Source organism: Mya arenaria, chromosome 15 (genome assembly GCF_026914265.1).
Source record: "Mya arenaria isolate MELC-2E11 chromosome 15, ASM2691426v1".
Classification (NCBI taxonomy): domain Eukaryota; kingdom Metazoa; phylum Mollusca; class Bivalvia; order Myida; family Myidae; genus Mya; species Mya arenaria.
Window position 1 is genome coordinate 50320637 of NC_069136.1, and position 24241 is coordinate 50344877.

The 24241-nt window shown below is 32.9% G+C and overlaps 1 protein-coding gene across 1 annotated transcript; it reads left to right on the top strand.

The window, feature by feature from the left end:
* The first annotated feature begins 3518 nt into the window (after positions 1-3518).
* LOC128219966 (uncharacterized) lies at positions 3519-23486 on the top strand. The gene is made up of 9 exons (XM_052928179.1): positions 3519-3559; positions 4470-4605; positions 4877-5020; positions 8522-8719; positions 11993-12106; positions 18218-18295; positions 19379-19525; positions 20712-20802; positions 21347-23486. Exons 1-9 carry the CDS (start codon positions 3557-3559, stop codon positions 22008-22010), a joined length of 1575 nt encoding a protein of 524 aa, XP_052784139.1. The 5' UTR covers positions 3519-3556; the 3' UTR covers positions 22011-23486.
* Positions 23487-24241: the final 755 nt, after the last annotated feature.

Consider the following 24241-nt stretch of genomic DNA (forward strand, 5'->3'; position numbering starts at 1 on the left):
TTCCTAAGCAACCAAGTACTTTATAAGTAACCAATGACTTTCTTACCAACTACCTTCACCAATTGCAACCAATAACTTTCTTCTGAACTAGCAACCAGTGATTTTCTGAGCAACCAATGATTACTTTAGCAGTTTCCTTATTACAAAGCAACTAAGAAGGTCCTTTCCAACGAATGACTTCCTTAGCCTCCATTAACTATATAAGCAACCAATTACTTCCTTAGCAACCACTAACTACCTTAACCATCAATCACTTCCTTCTAAACAAAATAAGTTTCTTAGCAACCACATTATTCCTCAGCAACTACCTTGATCCATAGTAACAAATGATTTATTAAGAAACCATTGACTTCAATAGCAACAGTTGGCTTGCATTGCAATCACATCCATTGTCCCTGTTAACAACCAGCTAAAATTGTATTGATTTCCCTAGATTTGATTTTCTTATACAACGACCAACCTCTTCATCAACCATAAACTTGCTCGGCAACAACTTACTTATTTAGCAAGCAACAACATCCTTAATAACCACTTAATAATCACTTCCTAGTAGGTCATTTTAATCAGGTGTTCAACCATGTTGGCCTTCTTTTTTTCTTGATTTTTCGACAACTGGGCCCATCCCTGTAATCCCACTAAATAATAGAAATATGATGCAGAGTAAGAACAAATAATGCATAACGACATAGACGTGCTTTAGCGTTATAATAGTTTACGTTTTATAGTAAAACTTAATTTTATAAGAGTCTTAAGCATAGTCACAATTTATATATTTCAAGTTAGCATTTTTGTAAATCTAGAACATTAAATGCTAAATGAACTTGCAAAAGTTCGTTTTCCAGCCGATTGGTATTTTAATATGATTGAATTACTGAAATTACTGCTTGATTTGTGGTTGATAATGCTCAGTATCCATCAATTAACGTAGACCCAATGAGACACAATGTTAATGCCTAACATACGACAAACGAGAGACACACGAAATACAAAACAACTCAGAAAGACCACACGCCCATTAAAATGTTTGTAGTGATAAATACTGGGGTCACCGCCTTGAAACGACCATCGGACCAAGGGTATATGTGTCTTAACTTCGCACTTGTCCAAGCATACTTAAACAAAACGTATCTATTTACAATAAATTGGCCACAAATGGATACATCACAAATACGATTGCTTTGGTAAGGATGAGACGATACGGTCATCACCGATACATACATTCAAATACGAAAACAAACACTTGAGAAACCAGAATAGTGATCGTTTGTATAGACTTTTGTTTCCAAAACTTATACTGTTTAGCTATTTTGTGACTTATTTTAACATTATTGTGACCAAAATAAATACGTATGTGTTTAAAAGAGTCAAGAACGGAATACATTTCATATCTTTATCGATAAGCAACTGACAATCAATAGTACAATGAAAACTACAGGGACAAGCAGACTTTTCTAAAATTATAACGTTAATATGATGGAAAGGTAGTTGCTTATTAAATGAAGTATTAAAATATGGTAAAGAAGCGAAGTACTAAAAATCAAAATAGTTTTTTTTTCTTAGATTAGGAGAACGAGGTCTATTTTTTCTCTTCACGTTAGTTGTATGTGTAAGTAAACTTTGTATGAACCCACAGCATCAGTTAAGAAGGCAATCTTTTACTCTGTATGTAGGTTTATTCAGCCCATGTTAAGCAAAATCCTTTTATTTTTACTTAAACAAGTACACTTGTTTAAGCGCTGTGCGTTGTATGCACTATAATTTGGTTATTTGTCGAGCTGACGTGCACAGACATTGTTAAAACTGATCAATAAACAAAGATTTTCTTCGCCAATTTCGTTAATATTGTGCTATACAAAAGTATACAAACTATTTATCTATATAATCGTACTCTCGTGGTTGAATGCACACTCTTGTAAGGCTTTTTGGAAAATGTTTTAAATGAATCGGTTACTATTTATACAAGAAATAGATCAGCATTTGCATTATCATGTGGAATTTCAGGTCAGGGAGTTTTCATTTCACAAGATGAAACGAAATGGGCCGAGTCTAAATGCACCTTGGCAGAACCAAAGGTTACCTGCAAGGATTATGGCTCATGCATTGTTGAAAATGGTTTGGAATTTCATACAAACGCAGAAGATAAAAACAACGGATTTTGGATTGGATATGCCAAAACATGGATTAGTTATTCTTATGTTGGTATGTAAATGCACGTTTTTATGTATGTCTATGTATTATACATTAAATCAAAACAAAACCGATTCAATTATTTTGTCTTTATTTACAAGAATGTTTTTTAATCGGATTAAAAACAATAAAATAACATTAATAAAGTAGGCTAACGACAACTTTAAGACAATAAAGAATAAAATGAAACAAATTATACAAACTGATAGAGTATCTTCACATACAAGATACAGACAATATTGGCATTTCATAAAGGGTACGATAACACAGTCATTCGACATAGCTCCCCTGAGTCAGTTAAGAGTGTTTACATTCTAATAAATATATAGGTCATTATATATCATTGAAAGATCCTTAAAAAGGAAGATTGTTAAATCAAACATCAAATCATATTATAATTGACTAAAATACTCAACCACCAGATAGATTGAGTATTATAATTACTAACGACAGCTTTAATATATAAGTATACAATTTTTAAATGTAGGTTGACTCGAAATGAACACAATTTCTAGTTTTCCAGTTTTTATTAGTACATTAAATCGCAAACGTGACTGGCAATAATTTTGTTAAAAACTATTTCTAAAGGTATCTGACCGATGCACGTTCGAGTATTCTAGCTTGGTGGACAGAATGGACTATTAAAAGAACAGTCCTAAGCAAATTTTATTTTGTACAACAAGGCGCACAATGCAAAATAGTGACAAAACTGCCTGTCTTTTATCTCAATCGATGTTGACTTACTATATTGGTTATGATATGAATATGATTAAATCAGTATAATCTACCGGCTCTAGGATTTTCGTGCGCTTTATTTGGGGTAAATAAACTCGTAGCTTACAGTTTTGCAAAAAAAGGTATTATTCACCACGGTTATTTCGATTCGTCAGTACCTTGCTGCCGTAAGCAAATGTCTTTCTTTTGAAGGGTGTAACCAATTGAATGCTGGAGCCGAATTTATTGTTTCAACTCTTGGCGAATGTAGACGTACAACTGGATGCCAAACGTTCGGTATAAAAAATTCAACAGCGGTGAGTAATTCCGGGCAGAATTAATGTTATTTAATATTATCAAAGGACTAACTAAATATGTTATTTTCTGCAACAAAAATTCAACAACAGCAACAACAACAGTTGGCATATCGGTCCTTCAACATTTTATATTACAAAGTGTTTGTTGCCTTGTATCAGTAAGTAGGCCATAAACAATATATAGTCAGTATTTCTTGTTCGATATTTAAATAAAAGAGTAGCCATGAGAAACAAATGTTTGCACTTACAATATTCGATTTAACTTCTTTTTTCATATAAAGTTTCTCAAAACATTGTTGGTCAGAGCGATAGCTGAGGAGAAAGTTTGTACAAACATTATGGTAAAACATATTTTTGACACATGTGGCTAAAATTTCATGTCTTGACACAAGTATGTGCATCGAATGTGAAAACACTGATGTTGTGTTAGCCTGATGCAAGGGATCTGATAGAAATGAAAACAAACCTTTTTGAAGACGTTTAAGGAACCGGTATTATTCGCGATATTTGTTTTCAAACAGTCAGAGAATCACTAACGTTTGGCGAAGTACACACGCTCCAAATGATAACATTTCATTTTTTCAGCATGACTTGTTTCCTTGTCATATAAGGTATTTGTAATATGATGTCATTTTTGTAAGCTTTTATTTACTAGTTTATTTGACGAAAATGTAACCTCTTTATAACAGTGCTAACTGGCTTTTCGAATCAATCCGCATTTTTATTTTTAGCTTTTTCACTTTAATTCACTTTAGTCTTTTTCAAGGCATATGTACATGTTGTTTGTGAAGTTTTGTGCCGTTGTGCCATGTTTCTGGTTTGTGATGGTTTGTTAATGTGTGTTTTAAGTCTTTTCTAAATCGTTTACCCTGTGTCATTTAACGGGGGTTATGTTAAAACGTTCGGCTTCTGAGCTTGTTTATGTAGTTTTTCATATAAATGTTGAATACCTTTTTCTGTTAATAACAGCTCATGTGAAATAGTAATACAGAAATGCTACATTTAGCTTTAAAGTCTAACCTTGTAAAAGATTGAACTAAAATTAAAGTTTATTTCGGATGCTTAAAATCTCAAATTACACATTTGAATAGCTTTTAATTTGACTGTGTCAAAACATAAAATTTGAATGTTTCGTTTTCAACTAGTCTTTGTTACTAATATAAGAAAGAATGGCTACTAACTGATGGGGCATAACTTGCATTTTCCAGAAAGCCAAAGTAGCTTAGAAATGATGTATGAATACTATTTCAGGGATTGCGATGTATATGTGCCAGTAAAAACGCCTCGCGGACTCAAACATGCGGAGAAAAATGTAAAGAAGCAGATCAATATCCGTGTGGTGACACAGCTGGCACCAACATATTCTCATTTTACACAGTTGAAAACGGTACTAAAAATATTGATTTATTATGTGTACCTTCAGACATGATTATAAAATGTTTGCTTACATTAAAAACACTTTCTTTCGGAAATCAGCACGGAAAAGCTTACCGATTAAGCTAAATTCATTCTGAAAGAGGGATTTTTTTCTCCAAAGACACAAATGGAATATGTTTTGATAGTTAACAATTACATAATTATAACTTGTTATTTCATTTAAAATGAGATTGCACATGGTTTACTTTGTATGTGGCTAATCATTACCCCTTATATTCCAGTTCCTCCTAGCGAACATTCACAAAACAATAAAAGAAACTGCCTACTGTTCTACTATAAGTACAAAAATGGGAATGATTATTACTGGGAGTCATGCAATTTAAAAACCACCCCAAAATTATTATGCAGCAACAAAAACTTTTCAGGTAACTATATCAATTCTATGTTATGCCACTTTATATGAAACAAGACGAATCAAGTTGCGTAGCCTGATCATTTTATAGCGCCCACTTAACAATTTGGTTAATTGAAGTCACTTTAAGGCCAGAAGAAACCAAGCAACTTTAACACATAAAACGGTTTTGGTATCTTAAAGCATTAATCCCACGATTTTGTGTGATCACTTAGTGCACTATTTGAGAACCAATGTCATTTAAGGGTAGTGAACCATTCATCTTATGTTGTTGTTTTTCAATGGTGTGAAATTTGCTGAGCAAACGAGCTCCCTTGTTTGAAAAGGATTGTTTTGAATGTTGCTAAAAATAGTTGTTATGGAATGCGAAAATCACTTTCCGTGAGCAACGGATGATTCGTCTTAGAGTTGTGTACCTTTCCATAGCCCATTGGTATGAAATTAGGGAGTGACCATATTGTATAAATTTCAGTTGATAATAACATGTCTTTTTGAGTTTCGAATATTTATATTTTATAAGACCCATGTCGTTGCATTTTTATCCAGCCTACAAATTCGTAATATAATTGTGTATTTTTAATAATAAGCCATTGTCGGCATAACAGCCTTAAGCATAGTCACAATTTATATATTTCAAGTTAGCATTTTTGTAAATCTAGAACATTAAATGCTTAATGAACTTGCAAAAGTTCGTTTTCCAGCCGATTGGTATTTTAATATGATTGAATTACTGAAATTACTGCTTGATTTGTGGTTGATAATGCTCAGTATCCATCAATTAACGTAGACCCAATGAGACACAAGGTTAATGCCTAACATACGACAAACGAGAGACACACGAAATACAAAACAACTCAGAAAGACCACACGCCCATTAAAATGTTTGTAGTGATAAATACTGGGGTCACCGCCTTGAAACGATCATCGGACCAAGGGTATATGTGTCTTAACTTCGCACTTGTCCAAGCATACTTAAACAAAACGTATCTATTTACAATAAATTGGCCACAAATGGATACATCACAAATACGATTGCTTTGGTAAGGATGAGACGATACGGTCATCACCGATACATACATTCAAATACGAAAACAAACACTTGAGAAACCAGAATAGTGATCGTTTGTATAGACTTTTGTTTCCAAAACTTATACTGTTTAGCTATTTTGTGACTTATTTTAACATTATTGTGACCAAAATAAATACGTATGTGTTTAAAACCGTTAAACAGTATTTAACAGTTATAACAGTATTTAATTTGAATTCCTTTAACCATGACTTTGTAATTAGAAAAAGTTAAATGTTAAAATGTTAAAGGAAACTTTTAAAAGTTTTAATGTATTGTTTGGTCTGTAAGAATTGCATATTGCCTGTCGGCATTGTTATGTTATCTCACCGGTGTTGTTACGTGTCCCGTCGCAATGTTTTTTTATTCCTATGTTAGATTTTTTATCGCCGTTTTTACCACTTATGTTGAGGTTTACTTATTACATGTACGTATCCCGTCTTTCTTAAGTGATCTTCCGTCTTTGATTCGAGAGCAATAGCCGTTTTCCGTTAGCAGCGCTACCGATGGCGTTCTTGCAGTTACATTCTTTGTCACTGATGCTTAATCGTGTTTTTATATCACCAATGTATGCATTAGAATTTGACTTTTGTTTTTGATTTATCAATATTTGTGTTGTGCAATTTTACATGGATATATAAGAAATGTTTAAATAATCTGAGGTCGACAGTCCGCATAAAAAATGAGTCATATTAATGTTTACGTTTGTGACTTCAATATAGTTCACGTGGCTAATTAATAAACACAGATAACAGTTACCCCTCAAGCATCCACTGTTTAAATAATCACTATGCTTGTGTAAGGTGCGTACGTACATTCTTAACCTTGCCTTGATGTTATGCTTTTATAATATTTATATTATGATAACTAGTGTTTGAAAATCGGACTCCATTTGCTATCGATAATCGAATCGAATCGGACCAAGTATTTCGATTTACTATCGGACAATAATCGAAAGTTCATAATATCATTTAGGAATACATTCTTTATAGATGTACATAGTATAATCATGATCATTTAAATGGTTTAAGATGGAATCAGTACGTGTGATGCTATAGTCATGCTTTTTGCAACAGTAAATATCCATAACCTTTTTCTGTCATTAATAACTTAACGTAAAAAAACATAACAACAAAACACATACTTAATAATTGCACATCAATTACAAAATGATGCACACCGCAAGTAAGTTATTTTAGCATTTTATCCATGTAAAAGAAAATTATTTTTTTGTTAACCAGCTTAACATTCAAAAACCTGTCCTATTGAAGATTTCATTAGAATATCTTAATTTCATAAAACCTTCACCAAAAAAGTAAATTTGTTAATAACAATTGATAACAAAAAATGGTTTCAAAAACAAAACGCATCGAGCCAGAATCCCCGGTATTGGCAGGTAAGACCGGACCTATTACACCATAGAGACAGATTATTGAGGTTTTAAATGAAATATATAAACAATTAAAAACTATTTGTAATTCTGGGAGAGTTTGTAAGTTTTAAAGCAAGAGTGTTTACATTCACCGCATTTGTGTTAGATAGCCCACTTGTTAAAATGAATTAAACGAGAATTTACCGGAAATAAATATTAATATTTACCGCATAACAAAAAATACTTATTTACCGGAAGTAACATTAGCGACATCGATTTTGGACAACCACTATCGATTGTCGCCGACATTGCATTGTCAGCGACAATTTATCGATTGTACTCGATTATCGTTTCATCACTAATGATAACCGATTAGAATCGATTCACTGGAGCTTACAAGAGTTATTGGAATGTTTGCAAAATGAAACATATAAGCCTAATCGGAGCTTGCATTAACTTAACGATGAAAAGGATTCGAAAAAACTGTTACCGTAGTAAGAGTATTAGTTGTAGTAGTAGTAGTAGTAGTAGTAGTAGTAGTAGTAGTAGTAGTAGTAGTAGTAGTAGTAGTAGTAGTAGTAGTAGTAGTAGTAGTAGTAGTAGTAGTAGTAGTAGTAGTAGTAGTAGTAGTAGCAGTTGTAGTAGTAGTAGTAATATTACGGTAGTAGTACTAGTAGTAGCAGCAGCAATATCAGTAGCAGTACAGTAGTAGTAGTAGTAGTAGTAGTAGTAGTAGTAGTAGTAGTAGTAGTAGTAGTAGTAGTAGTAGTAGTAGTAGTAGTAGTAGTAGTAGTAGTAGTAGTAGTAGTAGTAGTAGTAGTAGTAGCAGTAGTAGTAGTAATAGTAGTAGTAGTAGTAGTAGTAGTAGTAGTAGCAGCAGCAGTAGAAGTAGTAGTAGTAGTAGTAGTAGTAGTAGTAGTAGTAGTAGTAGTAGTAGTAGTAGTAGTAGTAGTAGTAGTAGAATACACCTATTACATGTAACAGTTCTACAGGTAGGTGCGTATGACCGAATTTTAACATTTCCATGCTTTAGTAAGATTTGTTTTTACCATGATGCATGTTCTATTCTGTTATAGATTGTAAACCGATGGCAGAAATACACAATACAAGTAATGAAGTTTGGGCCAAGGCCGTTGAAAGCTGCGTCGATGGAGGAAAATTCCCTGCATCGATACAAAGTATCAAAAATGTTAAATTTACCAACGAGGACAAGCAGAACCATTGGACAGGAATAATTAAAAAAGAATCTATAATATCTAAGAGCAATATGCTTGGTATGTACATCATTCTATCTGAGTTTACCATCAAATGTTTCCATAAGATAACCACGGTTTTAACGTGTTGACGGATGCAGCTATTTACTTTAGATAAACAACTAACATGGTTTAGATTTTGTGTATATTTTCGTTGCAGGCCAACCAACGGTATGCATATTGTTCACCAACGTTTTTTTTAAACAAATGTTACGTACAACTGCTTTTAAGAAAACGCTCATTTGAAAGCAAAACATTAAACAAAACTTTTCTTTTAAACACATAATGTAAATTATTGTTTGTTTAGAATAAAAACTGTACAATTTAAAGCCGTGGGTTTTTTTTCAACAGGGATTAAATGTACTCCATTTAATAATGGATAACGTTTCTTTATTGGTTTACACATATCAACATTTTGATTGAAAAAATCGTGGCCTGCTAACCTTTAAAATATTTTACGTTCTTAGTAAATCTTTGTATATGCCTGAACAACTTAGAATAAATCAAGTGCAAGTTTTTGCAGCCAGAGCACCATGACAACAATGCGGATACATTGCCAACGGCTCCGCAAAGGCAGTTTTTAGGGAAACATACACTCTAGGCGGGAATTAAAACGAAACAGCAGTGTCACTTCCAAATGTTCTTAATGACACCTGTTAACAATTATAATGAAACAATATGTAACAAAATAGTGGCATTTTACCTTCCATTGGGGACTTCCTTTTAACTGATTTATCGTTCACGATTCAGGATTTTATACTCAAAGAGACCACGATTTGTTTTCAGAAATTGACGATTTCGTTCTGCATGAATTGCTTCTTGATAACTTGGCTCGTAAGGGAAATAATAATGATAATAATTGGACATTTTGCTTATAGCACCGCTTTTATAAGCAAACTATATCCGAAGAATATAAAATACATACAATGTTAGTTGTATAAAACAGAATCGACTACAAAAACAAGCCCTGCAGCGAAAGTTTGAATGTAGGCTCTTTTAAAATGAAACTTGGAAGATTTATAGATGACGTTTCATGTCAGAAAGTATAAAACGCTTGGACTGTTATTCCAATGATATACATATCTCTAATTTGTAACACCTTTGTTGCGTAGTTATCTGTCTGCCTTTCGCTCCAAATATTGCTTAAAATGAATTTGAAATATATATATATAAATATATCACGCCCCCAACATGAATAACGAAACACCATTGGTCCAGAACTGGGTCACGTGATGACCCCATATTTTCCATATTGGGTCACTAATTTTCATACCGTACCAAAATGGCGTCTATTTTCCGATTCCGATCAATAAATAAAACACTCCATAAAGCGTTGTCGTCCTGAGTAATGTAATTGATATGTATACGTCACGGGGCTACTATGTGACCCGATATGGGATATACGGGCGCATTAAACCATATTCGATATGGTTTTCTTTGCCCCGTATGTCCCTATCGGGTCACATACTAGCCCCGTTACTTATCATTTAGGTCTGAGAGTGCAAGAATAGTTTACTGGTGGAAATTATTACGTTCGTTTTTACCTACCTTTGTTAGTGCATTATAACTTGTGCAGTACTAGTAGAATTATAAAGGATAGGATGAATCATGAAATTTTAATTATATATAGATTGGAATGTGAAGATAAGATTTATCTTTTGCGTTTTATCTTTATCAAAAATTGTTGGGATAAGAGTGAGGTTTGTGCACATAAACTGGTTTAAACCCCCAGTTAATTTTACTGACCGTTCCAAGGCGGTACCTAACAATTCTTGATAAACATACCAATTATATATATATATATATATATATATATATATATATATATATATATATATATATATATATATATACATATATATATATATATATATATATATATATATATATATATATATATATATATATATATATATATATATATATATATATATATATATATATATATATATATATATATTGCTGTTTTCTAGAGTTGTGTGCTGTTCTATGTTTCTTGTTTGTGAATTTGTGTTCTATGTCTTTGGCGTTGCCCATTGCCACTAAACCGGGTTTATGTTTAAACTTTTTGCTACTGAGCATGTTTCTGTAGCTTTTTGCATATATATTGGACAAACAGCAAGACGAACAGTTATGTTTACCATGGCAAACGCTGCAATATTCTATGTCAAATATATCTATTCAATAATAGCTACGTGCGAACTAAAACAAAAATTATTTGTTCAATAATTGCAATATATTTAGTCAATAAAAGTATTAAAGGACTACAGTAGATCTTAAAAAATACTTGTTCACATATTTGTGGGGTAAAAATAATTAGTTTGGTGCAGTATGTTTTTATTCAGTTGATCTATAAATTGTAAGGTAAAACAAAACTATTGGTAATCGGGTTTATTGTAACAAGAAATTTCATTATTGATTTCAATAAATGTATACAAGTATATTTGTAATTAGATCGTAGTATCTTCTCTTTTATTATTTCTTAATTTGAATACTGAATCTTGTGTTCCCTGGTGGAGAAAGCAATAGGTTCCTGCCATACTGTTTTGCCTTGACCAATTTAAACTGAAATTATAAGAGGATGCAAATTAAACCCAATGTATTTATTTTAATCACATGCGATATAATTTTTAACTTTATCAATATATCTTTATGAATAGATAGATTTCTTTAAGTTCATCATTATTTTTTGTATTGAACAATTGGTTGTTCAGTCAATAAATATTGTTATTGAATAAATATATTACAATTATAGAACTCATAATGTCGTACTTAAGTTCGTTTATTGTTTTATTATTAAACAAATGTATTTGACATTAGATATTGGAACGTTTGTCACGCCATTGTTCTGGTATTTTTTATATCGAATATCAATATTTGAAATAGTATTTGTTTTAAATGCGCAGAAGGAGGAGATAGTATTTCTGGTATGTATGGATTTGTTGGAAATGATGTAGGAACGTATGACTCGGTTTTGCAGATATTCTAAACATATGAACATATTAAGAAAAAAAATACTGTTAGAATGAAGTATGTGTGCAAAATTGAGGAAGTCTGTGATATATGTAACATAGCCCGTATATCATGTATTTATTGAAGGAGAGAGAACATGTTTGGTATAATGCAACTTTCAGAAAGAACATACAAATGTATGATTTGTTCCGCTGATATTTTGAATAAATCAACGTAGTTTAAAAAAGTGTTTGAAATGAAGAAGTATATGTGCAAACTTAAGGAAGTCTATAATAGTTTGGATCAAACATCGAATAAAATTTACAGATCTATTACTTACAGATTATAGCACCGATCCACCTTTGACGTATGCATATGTGGAGAAGATAAACCAAGCTTTTGTCGTCAGCTTTGAAGGTGGCTCGAGAGAAAAGAAAAACAGCTTGTGCGCAGGAGGTAAATAGAAATTGTGAATTAAAATAATTTGTAAATACTGAGATATTTCTTTGTTTACTGACCGTGCCAATGCGGTTATCCCAACATGTATATCTACGCCACCATCGAGATCTTACTTTGTCTCCGCAGACTGTGCCAAGACGGTTAACCCAACATGTATATCAACGCCCCCATCGAGATCTTACTTTGTTTTCTCTGATTGTGACAAGGCGGTCATCCCAACATTTATATCAACGCCGAAGTGAGATCTTGCTTTGTTTTTACTTTCCCTGACAGGGCTGTCACCCCAACATTATATCAACGCCTCAGTGAGGTCTTACTTTGTTTTCGCTGACTGTACCAAGGCGGTTACCCTTACATATATGTCAACGCCCCAATAAGGTCTCACTTTGTTTTCACTGACCGTGCCAAGGCGGTAACCCAACATTATATAAAAGCCCCCAGTGAGTTATTTCTTTGTTTTCACTGACGGTGCCAAGGCGGTAACCTCAGCTTGTATCAACGCCCAAATTTTGCCTCACTTTGTTTTTACTGACGGTGCAAAGGCGGTTACCCCAACATAAATATCAACGCCCCAATAAGGTCTCACTTTGTTTTCACTGACCGTGCCAAGGCGGTTACCCCAACATGTATGTCAGCGCCCCTGTGAGGTCTCACTTTGTTTTCACTAACCGTGCCAAGGTGGTTACCCCAACATGTATATCAGCGCCCATGTGAGATCTCAATTTGTTTTCACTGATCGTGCCAAGGCGGTATACCAGAATATAAATCAACGCCCAATGAGATCTCACTTTGTTTTCACTGACCGTGCCAAGGCGGTTACCCAAACATGTATATCAAAGCCCCCAGTGGGTTCTTTCTTTGTTTTCACTGACCGTGTCAAGGCTGTAACCCCAACATGTATATCAAAGCCCCCAGTGAGTTATTTCTTTGTTTTCACTGACGGTGCCAAGGCGGTAACCTCAGCTTGTATCAACGCCCAAATTTTGCCCCACTTTGTTTTTACTGACGGTGCAAAGGCGGTTACCCCAACATGTATATCAGCGTCCCTGTGAGGTCTCAATTTTTTTCACTGACCGTGCCGCGGCGGTAACCCCAACATTAATTTCAACGCCCCAATGAGGTCTCACTTTGTTTTTACTGATCGTGCCAAAGCTGTAACCCCAACATGTATATCAAAGCCCCCAGTGAGTTATTTCTTTGTTTTCACTGACGGTGCCAAGGCGGTAACCCCAGCTTGTATCAACGCCCAAATTTTGCCTCACTTTGTTTTTACTGACGGTGCAAAGGCGGTTACCCCAACATGTATATCAGCGCCCCTGTGAGGTCTCAATTTTTTTCACTGACCGTGCCGCGGCGGTAACCCCAACATGTATTTCAACGCCCCAATGAGGTCTCACTTTGTTTTTACTGATCGTGCCAAAGCTGTAACCCCAACATGTATATCAAAGCCCCCATTGATTTCTTTCTGTGTTCTCACTGACCGTGCCAGGGCGGTTACCCCCAACATGTTTATCAAAGCACCCAGTGAGTTCTTTCTTTGTTTTTACTGATCGTTCCAAAGCGGTAACCCCAACACGTATATCAAAGACCCCATTGATTTATTTCTGTGTTTTCACTGACCGTGCCAGGGCGGTTACCCCCAACATGTATATCAAAGCACCCAGTGAGTTCTTTCTTTGTTTTTACTGACCGTGCCGAGGCGGTAACCCCAACATATATATCAACGCCCCAGTAAGGTCTCACTTTGTTTTTACTGACTGTGCCAAGACAGTGACCCAAACATGTATATCAAAGCCCTCGGTGAGTTCTTTCTTTGTTTTTACTGACCGTGCAATAGCGGTTACCACAAAATGTTTATAAATGGCAATATTATTATATTTGTGTATTGTTTGTTATCTTATCTTACTATGTTTTCTCTGACCGAGATTAAGCGGTCATCCCGACATGAATATCAACGCCCCAGTAAGAGCTTACTTTCTTTAACTGACCATGCCAAAGCGGTCATCCCAACATGAATAGCAAGGCCCCAGTGAGCGCTTTCTTTGTTTTTACTGACCTTGTAAAGGCGGTTACCCCAAAATGTTTATCAATAGCAATATTATTATGGTTTTGTAATATTTGTTATCTTGTAGCGTTGTGACTCTTTTTTGTATTTGTTAGCCAAAATGTTTCTTCATGATTTTAAACAGATTATCTACTCTAAGGAATTAACTTTGAAAATAAACTGAATGGAAGCAGGATGACCAATATAACTTTTCATAATATACTTTTGCTTAGATAACGAATTAAGAATGCACTAAGGCAAGATGAACAAGTCAAAAAGCAAGATGTAAATGTCAGAAAACAAAATGTAGTCTAGAAGTCAGAACGCAAGATGTAATGTTTGCTTCAATACCCTTCCATTAAATGCACTCCTGGTGTGGTAATCAAACCAACGTTAGCAAAACCACCAAACCCAACAAACGATGCTAAATTGTAAATTGGTAGAATGCAAAACCAGTCCTTTCTGTTTCAAAAATCGAGTAAAAATTAGTTATATATGTAAATAAGTTAAGGTGTATATACTGCATCTACTTAAAACAGATAATTTCACTTCCGTTGATTTAGATGTTCAATTCTCAAAGTGCCTTCAAATACCTTCAATAGACATGTACGGTAAAAATGTGTAAGACAATGCAACTGATTACCTTATCTTACAAAATTTCATCTAAACTTTTCTTATGTACGAAGAAATGGTTTGTCATTTAAATATTAGTGATTTTACAAAATTTATATGATTTGTGCAAGAAGTGCATATTTTATCTAACAATGTCATGTTTTTATTTCAACTTGTAGTTCAGACTTTAAATGTTTGTAAAAAGGTACCGCACCTATCGTGACAGAAAGAAAGCGTCTTACATTGTTTTAACGGTGTATGGTTAAATAAGTTTAGATAAGAACGAGTTCATTTCCTGTTTGCTTTTTAGCAAAGAACAGTTTCAAAGACTGAGAATCAAACTCAATCAATCTGCGCTGAGTTGTGCGTTTATGCTTTATAATGTGCGTAATGGAAAACCAGATGATACTCTACGTAGAAAAAGATCTTATAAAGGCCCAAAATATAAGTTCATGTTGTTTTGTTTTGTTTAAATTGCCATGCATTGTTATGTTAAACTCATTTCACTTTAATGATAAAAAAATATGATTTAGGTACAGATAAAACATTTTAGCTTTCATTAAAAAATAAGTGATGGCTTCGATGCCGCAACTTCCCCAGTGACAAAAGCGCCGAAATATTGCAAGTACTTTGTTTTATCTGTACCTATATCATATGTTTTGTTTTTGTTTTGGTCATTAAAGTCAAATGGTTTAAACATGATAATGTATTTTTAAAAAATGGACATCAACCTATACTGTGCGCCTTACTTAATTGCTTTTGGTAATATTGTACCAACAATTTTGTTCATATTTTGATGTTCAAGTTTCTTGTTATCACCTTTCACTTTTTTCCAAAGAAGTTTACTTCTATGGTTTTATATCATAGTTTGGATCATGTAGAAGAAGGCTCAAATTGATTGAACAGACTTTTAACACATTATGATAATATTATAACTACTACTTTTACTTTCGACGAGGTTTCCCTTTCAGTCAACAAAACAGGTTAAACTATGACTTTAATATCACCTGTACTCATTCAATTGACTGTCTAGGATGTATTACTAGTAGCAGTTACTTATGGAAGTTTGAGAGAGTTACATACTAGAAACACTATGTTGTGCATTATAAAAACATCCTTTCTAATCTCATCTGTTATTACAAAAAGTAGTAACACTCTCATAAAAACCACAAGAACAAGCCCAGTAGCTTAACATTTTTAGCAAGATCTTGGCCAAAGGCATATAGGTCCACGCCAAGTTTTTTGCGGATAGGAACTAAAAGATTTATACAGTTTTTTAAGTTTAAACACATTAAGTACCCAACATCTACAAAACGTTTTGATACAAAATCAAGCTCACTACAAACAATTGTAAAGGATGTATTTAAACCGAAACAAGGTAAAACATGTGATCAAATATCATATGATTTTTTTTTCAAATAAATGTATCTCCAGTCCAGTAGAGATTCTAAATTCGATTTTGTACAACAATACAATGAAAACTTCAAGTATGATCCGAATAATAGAACCTCTGTTTTCCCCTGAAGTTGGCTCTATTTACTTTTGAGAAACGTTAATTATATTCAACACTTGCTTCTTTAAACAGCAACAATCATTTAAAAGCAAAACATTTTAAAACTAATATGGCACAATATTCCAAGATTTAAGTATGTTCCGATGAATGTTTAAAGGCGATTCCTGAAGTGAATAACTATATGTTATGCCAATCTTTTATATAAAGGTCTTCACTTGTTGGAACAATATCTTGTGTTTTTTTATACGGCTGAGAAACCTGATTATCTATAATTTATGATAAATTGAGAGATTAATGCACACCTTGAGATTTGATAAACTTTTATCAGAATATGAGAAATTTATTTTTCTGTGTCCAACAGTAATTGGTTTTAGTTAGCATGGAACATTTATCAAAAGAGAATTATCTCAGATAAATTTAAAAGTAATTGGGCAATTGTAAGAAATTAGTTTTTGTAACTACACTTTTAAGATTTTATGTTTTTGTACAAAAAATAAAACAATGTATCGAAATGAACAGTTATATTTTATGAACATGCATGTTTTAAAATTTATTTATTTTGTTATTTTTCCAGTCGTTTTTGGTTGAGATTGTTTATTACATTCATAGTATTTTAATTATTATTGGTACATATCTTAACTGCATTCTTATATCATGGTTGTAAATTTGAATTATGTTATGTCATACTATGCAATGTAAAATGCATGCAAATTGTTAATGGTAACATTTAGAATATACAATTGATTATTCAAATTGTTATAAAAAAAATGATTGATAGTGGCATACTTGATAAAATGATTATTATGTAACACATTCTAATGAATCCTTTTTTTCTAATTTTGAAGTTACGAATGTAATGGTAGTAGACACTTTTGGGGTAAAGAAAAATGCTTTTAAAGCAATGGTAAAGTGTGTACTTAAATATATTTACAACAAAAAAGGCGTGAAAATACCAAGCAATGTGTCTAGCAGAGAGATATATGTCTGCTTTGCATTGGTTCGTTCAAACGTCTCGGAAAATCGTCCTCCGACAAAAATTAACAACTTCATTGAATATGGGGCGCAATATATCCTTCTGAAAGACCATCGACCTGTGTGACATTTTAGATGTATTGACGTTTGAAAACGTTCTATCTTAACTCTTTAGCGCGTATGAAAACTTATTGAATTTGGTGATTTCCAGTGTGTGTTTGGTATATATAAAATTGACCAAACATGTCTGTTGATATTACCCTCAAGCACGAAATAAATGGTCTTGGATGTTATTACGATGTGTTTTTTTCTCTTTTGGTGGCAACCAATTCTCTTTTTTTCCTGAATTCAATAACTAAACGTTTTCTCCGTTTTCTAGTTACCTTTAATCATAGATTTAGATTACATCGACGTTATATTGACGCCTGGGAAGGGCTGAAACTTAAGTTGTAATAACTTGTAGCTCAACCCATTTCGTCTTTCTTTTTTATTTAATTGTAAGTGTATGTGTAAATTGTATGTAATTTATACTGTTTACAGAAAAGAACGATAAAATATTATTAAACTATATCATGGTTTATATCGTGTTGAATAATGCTCAATTCTAAATTGAACAGAGTATTAACACATTATGTTTATATTAAAAATACTACTTATGCTTTCGACGAAGTTTCACATTCAGTTGACAATACAGATTAAATTGAATTGATATCATCTTAACTCATTCAATTAACTTATCATGTTTCCGACGAAATCCTTCATGGTTGTATTTTGTCTAGGATGTATCACTAGTAGCCGTTGCTTATGGAAGTTTGAGACAGTTGCATACTAGAAACACTATGATATACATTTTAAAATCGTATCTGTTATTACAAAAAGTAGTAACACTAAAATAGAAACCACAGGTCCACGCCAAGTTTTTACGCAGATATGATTGAACGTTTATGTTTTGTTTTATATTGTTCAGATGGCACCACATCGACAGGACCCACGATAACGACAGGAGATACACAATCATCTTATTCGGAATCAACCACGACAACAGGTTATTACTTTCAGTTGTTACACAGTATAGAGTTTAGACACATTAGGTACCCAACATCTTTTTTGATACAATATAAAGCGTAAAACAAACAATTGTAAAGGACGTATTTAAAACTAAACAATGTGAAGCATGTGATCAAATACTAAATGAATTTTACAAATAAATGTATCTCCAGTAACTGATTCATATCGTCCTTGTTTATGTACCCATTCGTCTTTTGGATTTTGATGTTTTAAATAAAGTTGACTTTTTGGAATCATAAAGCATTTGAATGTTTGATTACAATTGCATTGAACCAAAAAATCAAACATCAAAGGGGGATCATAAGAAAATCATAATTTCGGCCCTAAACAATTATTTCAATCAAATATCCGAACAATTAAATGCAAGATTTAATTATTTTAAGTTGCAACTATCTAGATTTTTTTCTGGAATATTTCTGCACTAACAAGCTTGGAAATATCGTAGAGATTCTAAATTCGGTTTTTACAACAATGCAATAAAAACAACAAGTTTTATCCGAATAGTTGAACCTCTGTTGTTGTTTTTTCCTGAATATATCTTTTCTTTTCACAAACGTTAAATGTCTGGAAAACTTGCTTAAATAATTATTATTCTTTGGGATAAAAACTCCATTTTATGGACATTGATAAAACACAATGACCGAGTGAATAACAAGAATTGCTTTGGTGTTATTGTATACTATAATAACTTACAGTTGAAAATATTATTTTCAAAACAAACAATAAACCACTATTTGTTATCTGATGTTTTTCCATTCCAATGTCACTTCAAGCGTATCGTAAAGGAGTGACCTTGTAATGGCTTATTAGTCAATTTATCGTTACATCGTGTTTTTGTTGTTTTTTGTTTTGTTGTATTAACTTCATGTTTATCATAAAGATTAAAATCAGAAATAACTCAATCGAGCAGTATTACCGATTGGTAATATTTCTCAATTGTGGTTACTCACACAACTATATTTTTCATACAGCCCAAAGCCGAAAAAATATTTCGTAAATAATTGGGAATTTGCGCATAGTTTTGATTTCTCAGAGACGTGTACCCCATATACCACAACAGGTCCTGCATCAAGCGTGACGTCAACCCGGGATGACAAAACAACATATACACATTCGACACAAACACCAGTATTGAATGCATCTACAACGCCAATATCGCATCAGGTACCTGAAGGAACAGCAGCGTCCTTAGACAAGGACGAAGGAGGTATATTTATAGTTAACCATATTCATGGAGCACTTTTTACAGTTTCATTTCAGTTGGAAACATATAAAAGTCAACTATTATTTTAAAGCAAAACATTTGAAAACTAATATGACACAATATTCCAAGATTTAATTATGTTCCAATGAATATTTACAGTCGATTCCTGAAGTGAATCACTATATTTAATGTCATTATTTTATATAAAGGTGTTCACCTAGTTGAGACAAAATTAAGCGGTTTTCTCGATACAGCCGAGAAAGCTAATTAACTATAAATCATGGTACATTGAGAGTTTATTGGACACTTAGAATTTATATATGATAATTTAAATTGCTATAGAAAAGTGATTGATGTAGTCATACTTAAAAAAGTAATTTTAATGCAACAAATTCTAATGAATCATATTTTTTTTTAATTTTGAAGTTTCAAAATGTAAAGGTTGTAGACACTTTTGAAATAAAAAAAAATGGTAAAGTGTGTACTTAAATATATCTACAACAAAAAACGTCGTGAAATCAAGAAATGTGTTAAGCACGGAGAGGCAATCCATATATGTCTGCTTTACATGGGTACGTTCAATCGTCTCGGACAATTGTCCTCCGAGAAAAAATGACAACACAATTGAATATGGGGCGCAAAATACCCTTCTGTGACAGACTTCCAACCTGTGTGAAAAGTTTTAACTTTTTAAGATTTTCTATCTTTAACGTTTTAACGCGTATGCAAAGCAATTGAATTTGGTGATTTCCAGTGCATGTTTGTTATATCAAAATCTGAGTTCACGACTTTGTATAATAATGATATATAACAACTTATACTTTGCGAAAATATTTCGATTAGATACAACCAACATATTGAGTAACAGATATGCTTGATTTATGAACAGTCCGTACTTTCTGAGTTTAATAGCATACCATATCAAACACCCGTCGTAGTTTGGTATGAATCAAATGTTTATTTAGCTGGTCGCAAATCTAGCTCTTTGTACGCATCGTAAAACATGATCGAATAGAACTTGTATATTTTCCATAAACACAACAAGAAAGAAACAAACAGAGCAATAACAAAGATAATATGTGAAATGTGTTATCAAATATTAATTGCGCACGATTAAACTCACACACATGGAAACACAAATGAGTGTGCCTATATAAAAACTATCGTGTTGTTTTTATATATTCCACAGGTTCAACGGCAGGTGTTACTGCTGGTGTGTCCGTTTTTCTGGTACTGCTTATCATTATTACGATCAGTGTACTGATTTTCATGAAAAGAAGGTAGGTCTGATTAATATATTTCATAAATAATTGTCCAAATCATTTATTACGCGAACGTTTGAAATGTTGTTTCAATAAAACTAAGGATAACAGGTTTAAACTTCTCTTCAAGGCAAATTTCAGTTTAAGCGGCATGTCCTTATCGTGTTGCAAATATGTTTAAAAGGTCCACACCCCTTGCACTTTTCTAAATGTTGCACTTGATAGAACGTTAAAATATTTCTCTTAGCTGTAGCACAGTTTTAATTGAATAAACACTTTAAAAACATGACGCAATGACCTTAAATGGTGAATTTGATTGCACGTGTATTTCTAAGATTACAATGATATACAACACAAGGTCTTTCGCTCGATTGATTTTCGAAGAAAAAGCAGTGCTTTAAGTATCTCTGGTTTCGTCGTTAACCTGCGTCATAGCTCAAAAAGAGACTTAAAGTCTTCAGAGGTCATGCAAGGGTCCATAGTATTGCTCATAAATGTATCCGATATACATTACATACTAGCCAAAATGATAAATAAATGCTACGTTTGTTTAACTTTACAGGGGACTTTTAACAAAGTGCAACAAACAAAATGATGAAAAAAGCAGCCATACCGAAGACACAGCCACCGATATAGCATACATATCAACACCGATATTTGAATCTACTACAAACACAATGGATGACTTAACAGACACAAATCATTCTTATTTTGTGCTTGAAAAAACGTTTGATGAAGAAACCAAAGAGGATACTGATTACTATGCAGAGCCAGATACGACCGATGTTGACCATTATGATTTGACCGATGAGTCACAAAAAGATACTGATAACAATTACGACACAACTGATGACAAAAAGAGCTCTGTCAAGGCTGGATTGGTGAAGCCAAATAATAGTTATAACAAAGTCACTTTAAATCAAACTAATGAGTACGATCATATTAATGGAAGACCGCCAACGTCGGACAGACAAACTGAAAATGAATACGATATTTCGAATAACCTGATCGACGGTAAACGTAATGATAATATCGGAGATGACAGTGATACATATAACCATTTGAACAAACATGAATCGAAGAGCTCTGGCACAGATAACGTTTATGGAAAGTCAGAAACAGATGGCGATAGTGGATATGATACTTCCCGTGCTCTAACCCTTCGCAGGAACGTAGATGAACATGATCAGCAAGCTGATTATGATGTGATCAAAAAGAAATGGTAGAACTATGTGCCAGTTAAAGGACATTTACTTAAATAACTTGATCATTTAAAGTTATCAAATTCCATGAAATTTGAAAGATGCATAGAGAGTTTGTCAACTTAATGTTCCTGATTAATCCTATTCTTGTAAAGTTGCCCTATCTGTCACTTTTGTTTGCAAAAACACTCAACAAAACATGCTCATCCATCAGTTAAGAAAAACATGATCGTAATGCATATTTAATATCAAGGAGAAAGTATTTTTGCGCACTTCTTGCCAGCGTTATATATATCTACGATATTACTGTTCGCCTGAAGTGAAACATGTTCTATAAGAGAACGTATGGAAACGCATTAATGCACTACGTAAATTATGGAAATTTAAGCAACTCAAATCTAGACGTAAAACATATACATGTATATTGTGTCTCTTGTACAAAATGCATTTTTGCATGACTACATCCTATCTTTCTTGTTAAATGACTTCATCAGTTTCAGTATATTTGTCCAATAGTCTCAGAAAAAAACCTCTCCGCGGTTACGGAACTTGAATTGAAAATCACAACACGTCTCGCAATCGTTTTACCATCAACAACATCTTTTTGGATTGCGCTTCCGTCATCCATGAGAAAAGCTACATCACTGCAATCATTACTCTTTTTGTTAAATAACAATGCTTAGTATCACCAAGGGTCTAGCGTCAACAACTTTCACCATGCTTACATTTGAATGCATTGCAGCAATGTAAATGAACATCTCCTCCTTAGAATATCGTAGAAAGTCCCCTGTGTACATTTGGAGCAATAGAAGACACTTAACACCTTTTTAACAGGTCCATTATATATAAACCACATAAAGGTCGTGTTTGAAAATATCAGTCCCCTTAACCCTATTACTATACAACTTATATTGTTTGAAGACACATCTTGCACCTCAATTATCAACAAGCATATCGTCTACCAAGTATAAACATTTACTCCTAACACCAAACGTTATACAAACTTATTTCAACATCGAACATACTCACCATCCCTGACTATGCTAAGTTACTTATATTTCCCTTTCATCTATCTTTCCGTCCTATTCCTTCACTCCTGTTCTATCTTCCGTACTACACATGTCAAACTTTTGTTTATTTTTATGCATTTAGAAATACATGTAATTTAAATCATTTTTGCATTTTGATAATGCCATCTTCTGAAACAATTATCAATGCCTGTTTATTCTTTATATTAAGTGTGAATAATGAATCAAAAATGACAACATGTTAACACATCATGCCATTTGTTCTAATGCTATACAGAAGAGAGACTTATAATAATATGCCTACTTCTCAATCCGGTAAATAAACAGTTAAATTTATAGTGCTAGTAGAACTAATTCTTGATATCTTAAACTTACAAATATTGACTACCATAATTACTTAAAATATTGACTACCATAACTACTTTGTGATTATTTGTCTACTTGTTATTATCTGTGTTTTTGAACCTTAACTCAAAATAAATACTGGTTAAACCAATTAACCATCAGTGAGTTAAATAGTCTCCTTTGCCCATCGTTTCAGGTTGTTTGCAACACATTAATTACTTAGCAAACCAAAAAGTTGATGTATTACTTCGATAAATATTTGAGTCTGTATAATCACCTTTTTTAAATGTCCACGACGTAGGGAAGCAATGTTCTTCTAAAATGTAATTCAACATTATTTCCAAAGGTGTCACCAATAAAATATTACGCATGTACTATATATAGTAACATATTACTATAGAAGGTTGTCCCTGCAAAAGGATTATCGTTTCCATCCGTAAGATTATCACGGCACTTGAGGGTGATGATGGCACAATTGTCCGTGAAAGTGAAGCACATGCACAATGACGTCTTTTTTTACGAAAATAAAAACGACCTACGAATACCTGGCCCCAATATCACGAAAATACTTAAGTCAAATCTCAAACTCAATCTCAACTCATTTTAACATAAAACAACAACATTTATTGAAAAAAATATGATTTTACACATTTTAAAACCGCATCCTGTCATTGAATATGTTGATTATAATCTTTGATCTAGACTCCAAAGGAAAAATATTCTACAGCCAAAAATGTACTTGAGTACAATTCATTGCCTTTTAACAATCACTCAAGTATATATTTTGCTCTAGAATTAGTTTTCTTTGAGATATTGTCAAAATCTTTTAATAACATACTCTTCGAGAAAATACATTTTCTAAGAGAATAAAAACATACTAGA

What these genes read in the sequence shown, in the direction of transcription:
- LOC128219966 (XM_052928179.1), top strand. An exon ending in GGAATCAACCACGACAACAG is followed by an intron (nt 18,296 to 19,378) that starts GTTATTACTTTC and finishes ATACCACAACAG; the next exon opens with GTCCTGCATCAAGCGTGACG. An exon ending in CTTAGACAAGGACGAAGGAG is followed by an intron (nt 19,526 to 20,711) that starts GTATATTTATAG and finishes TATATTCCACAG; the next exon opens with GTTCAACGGCAGGTGTTACT.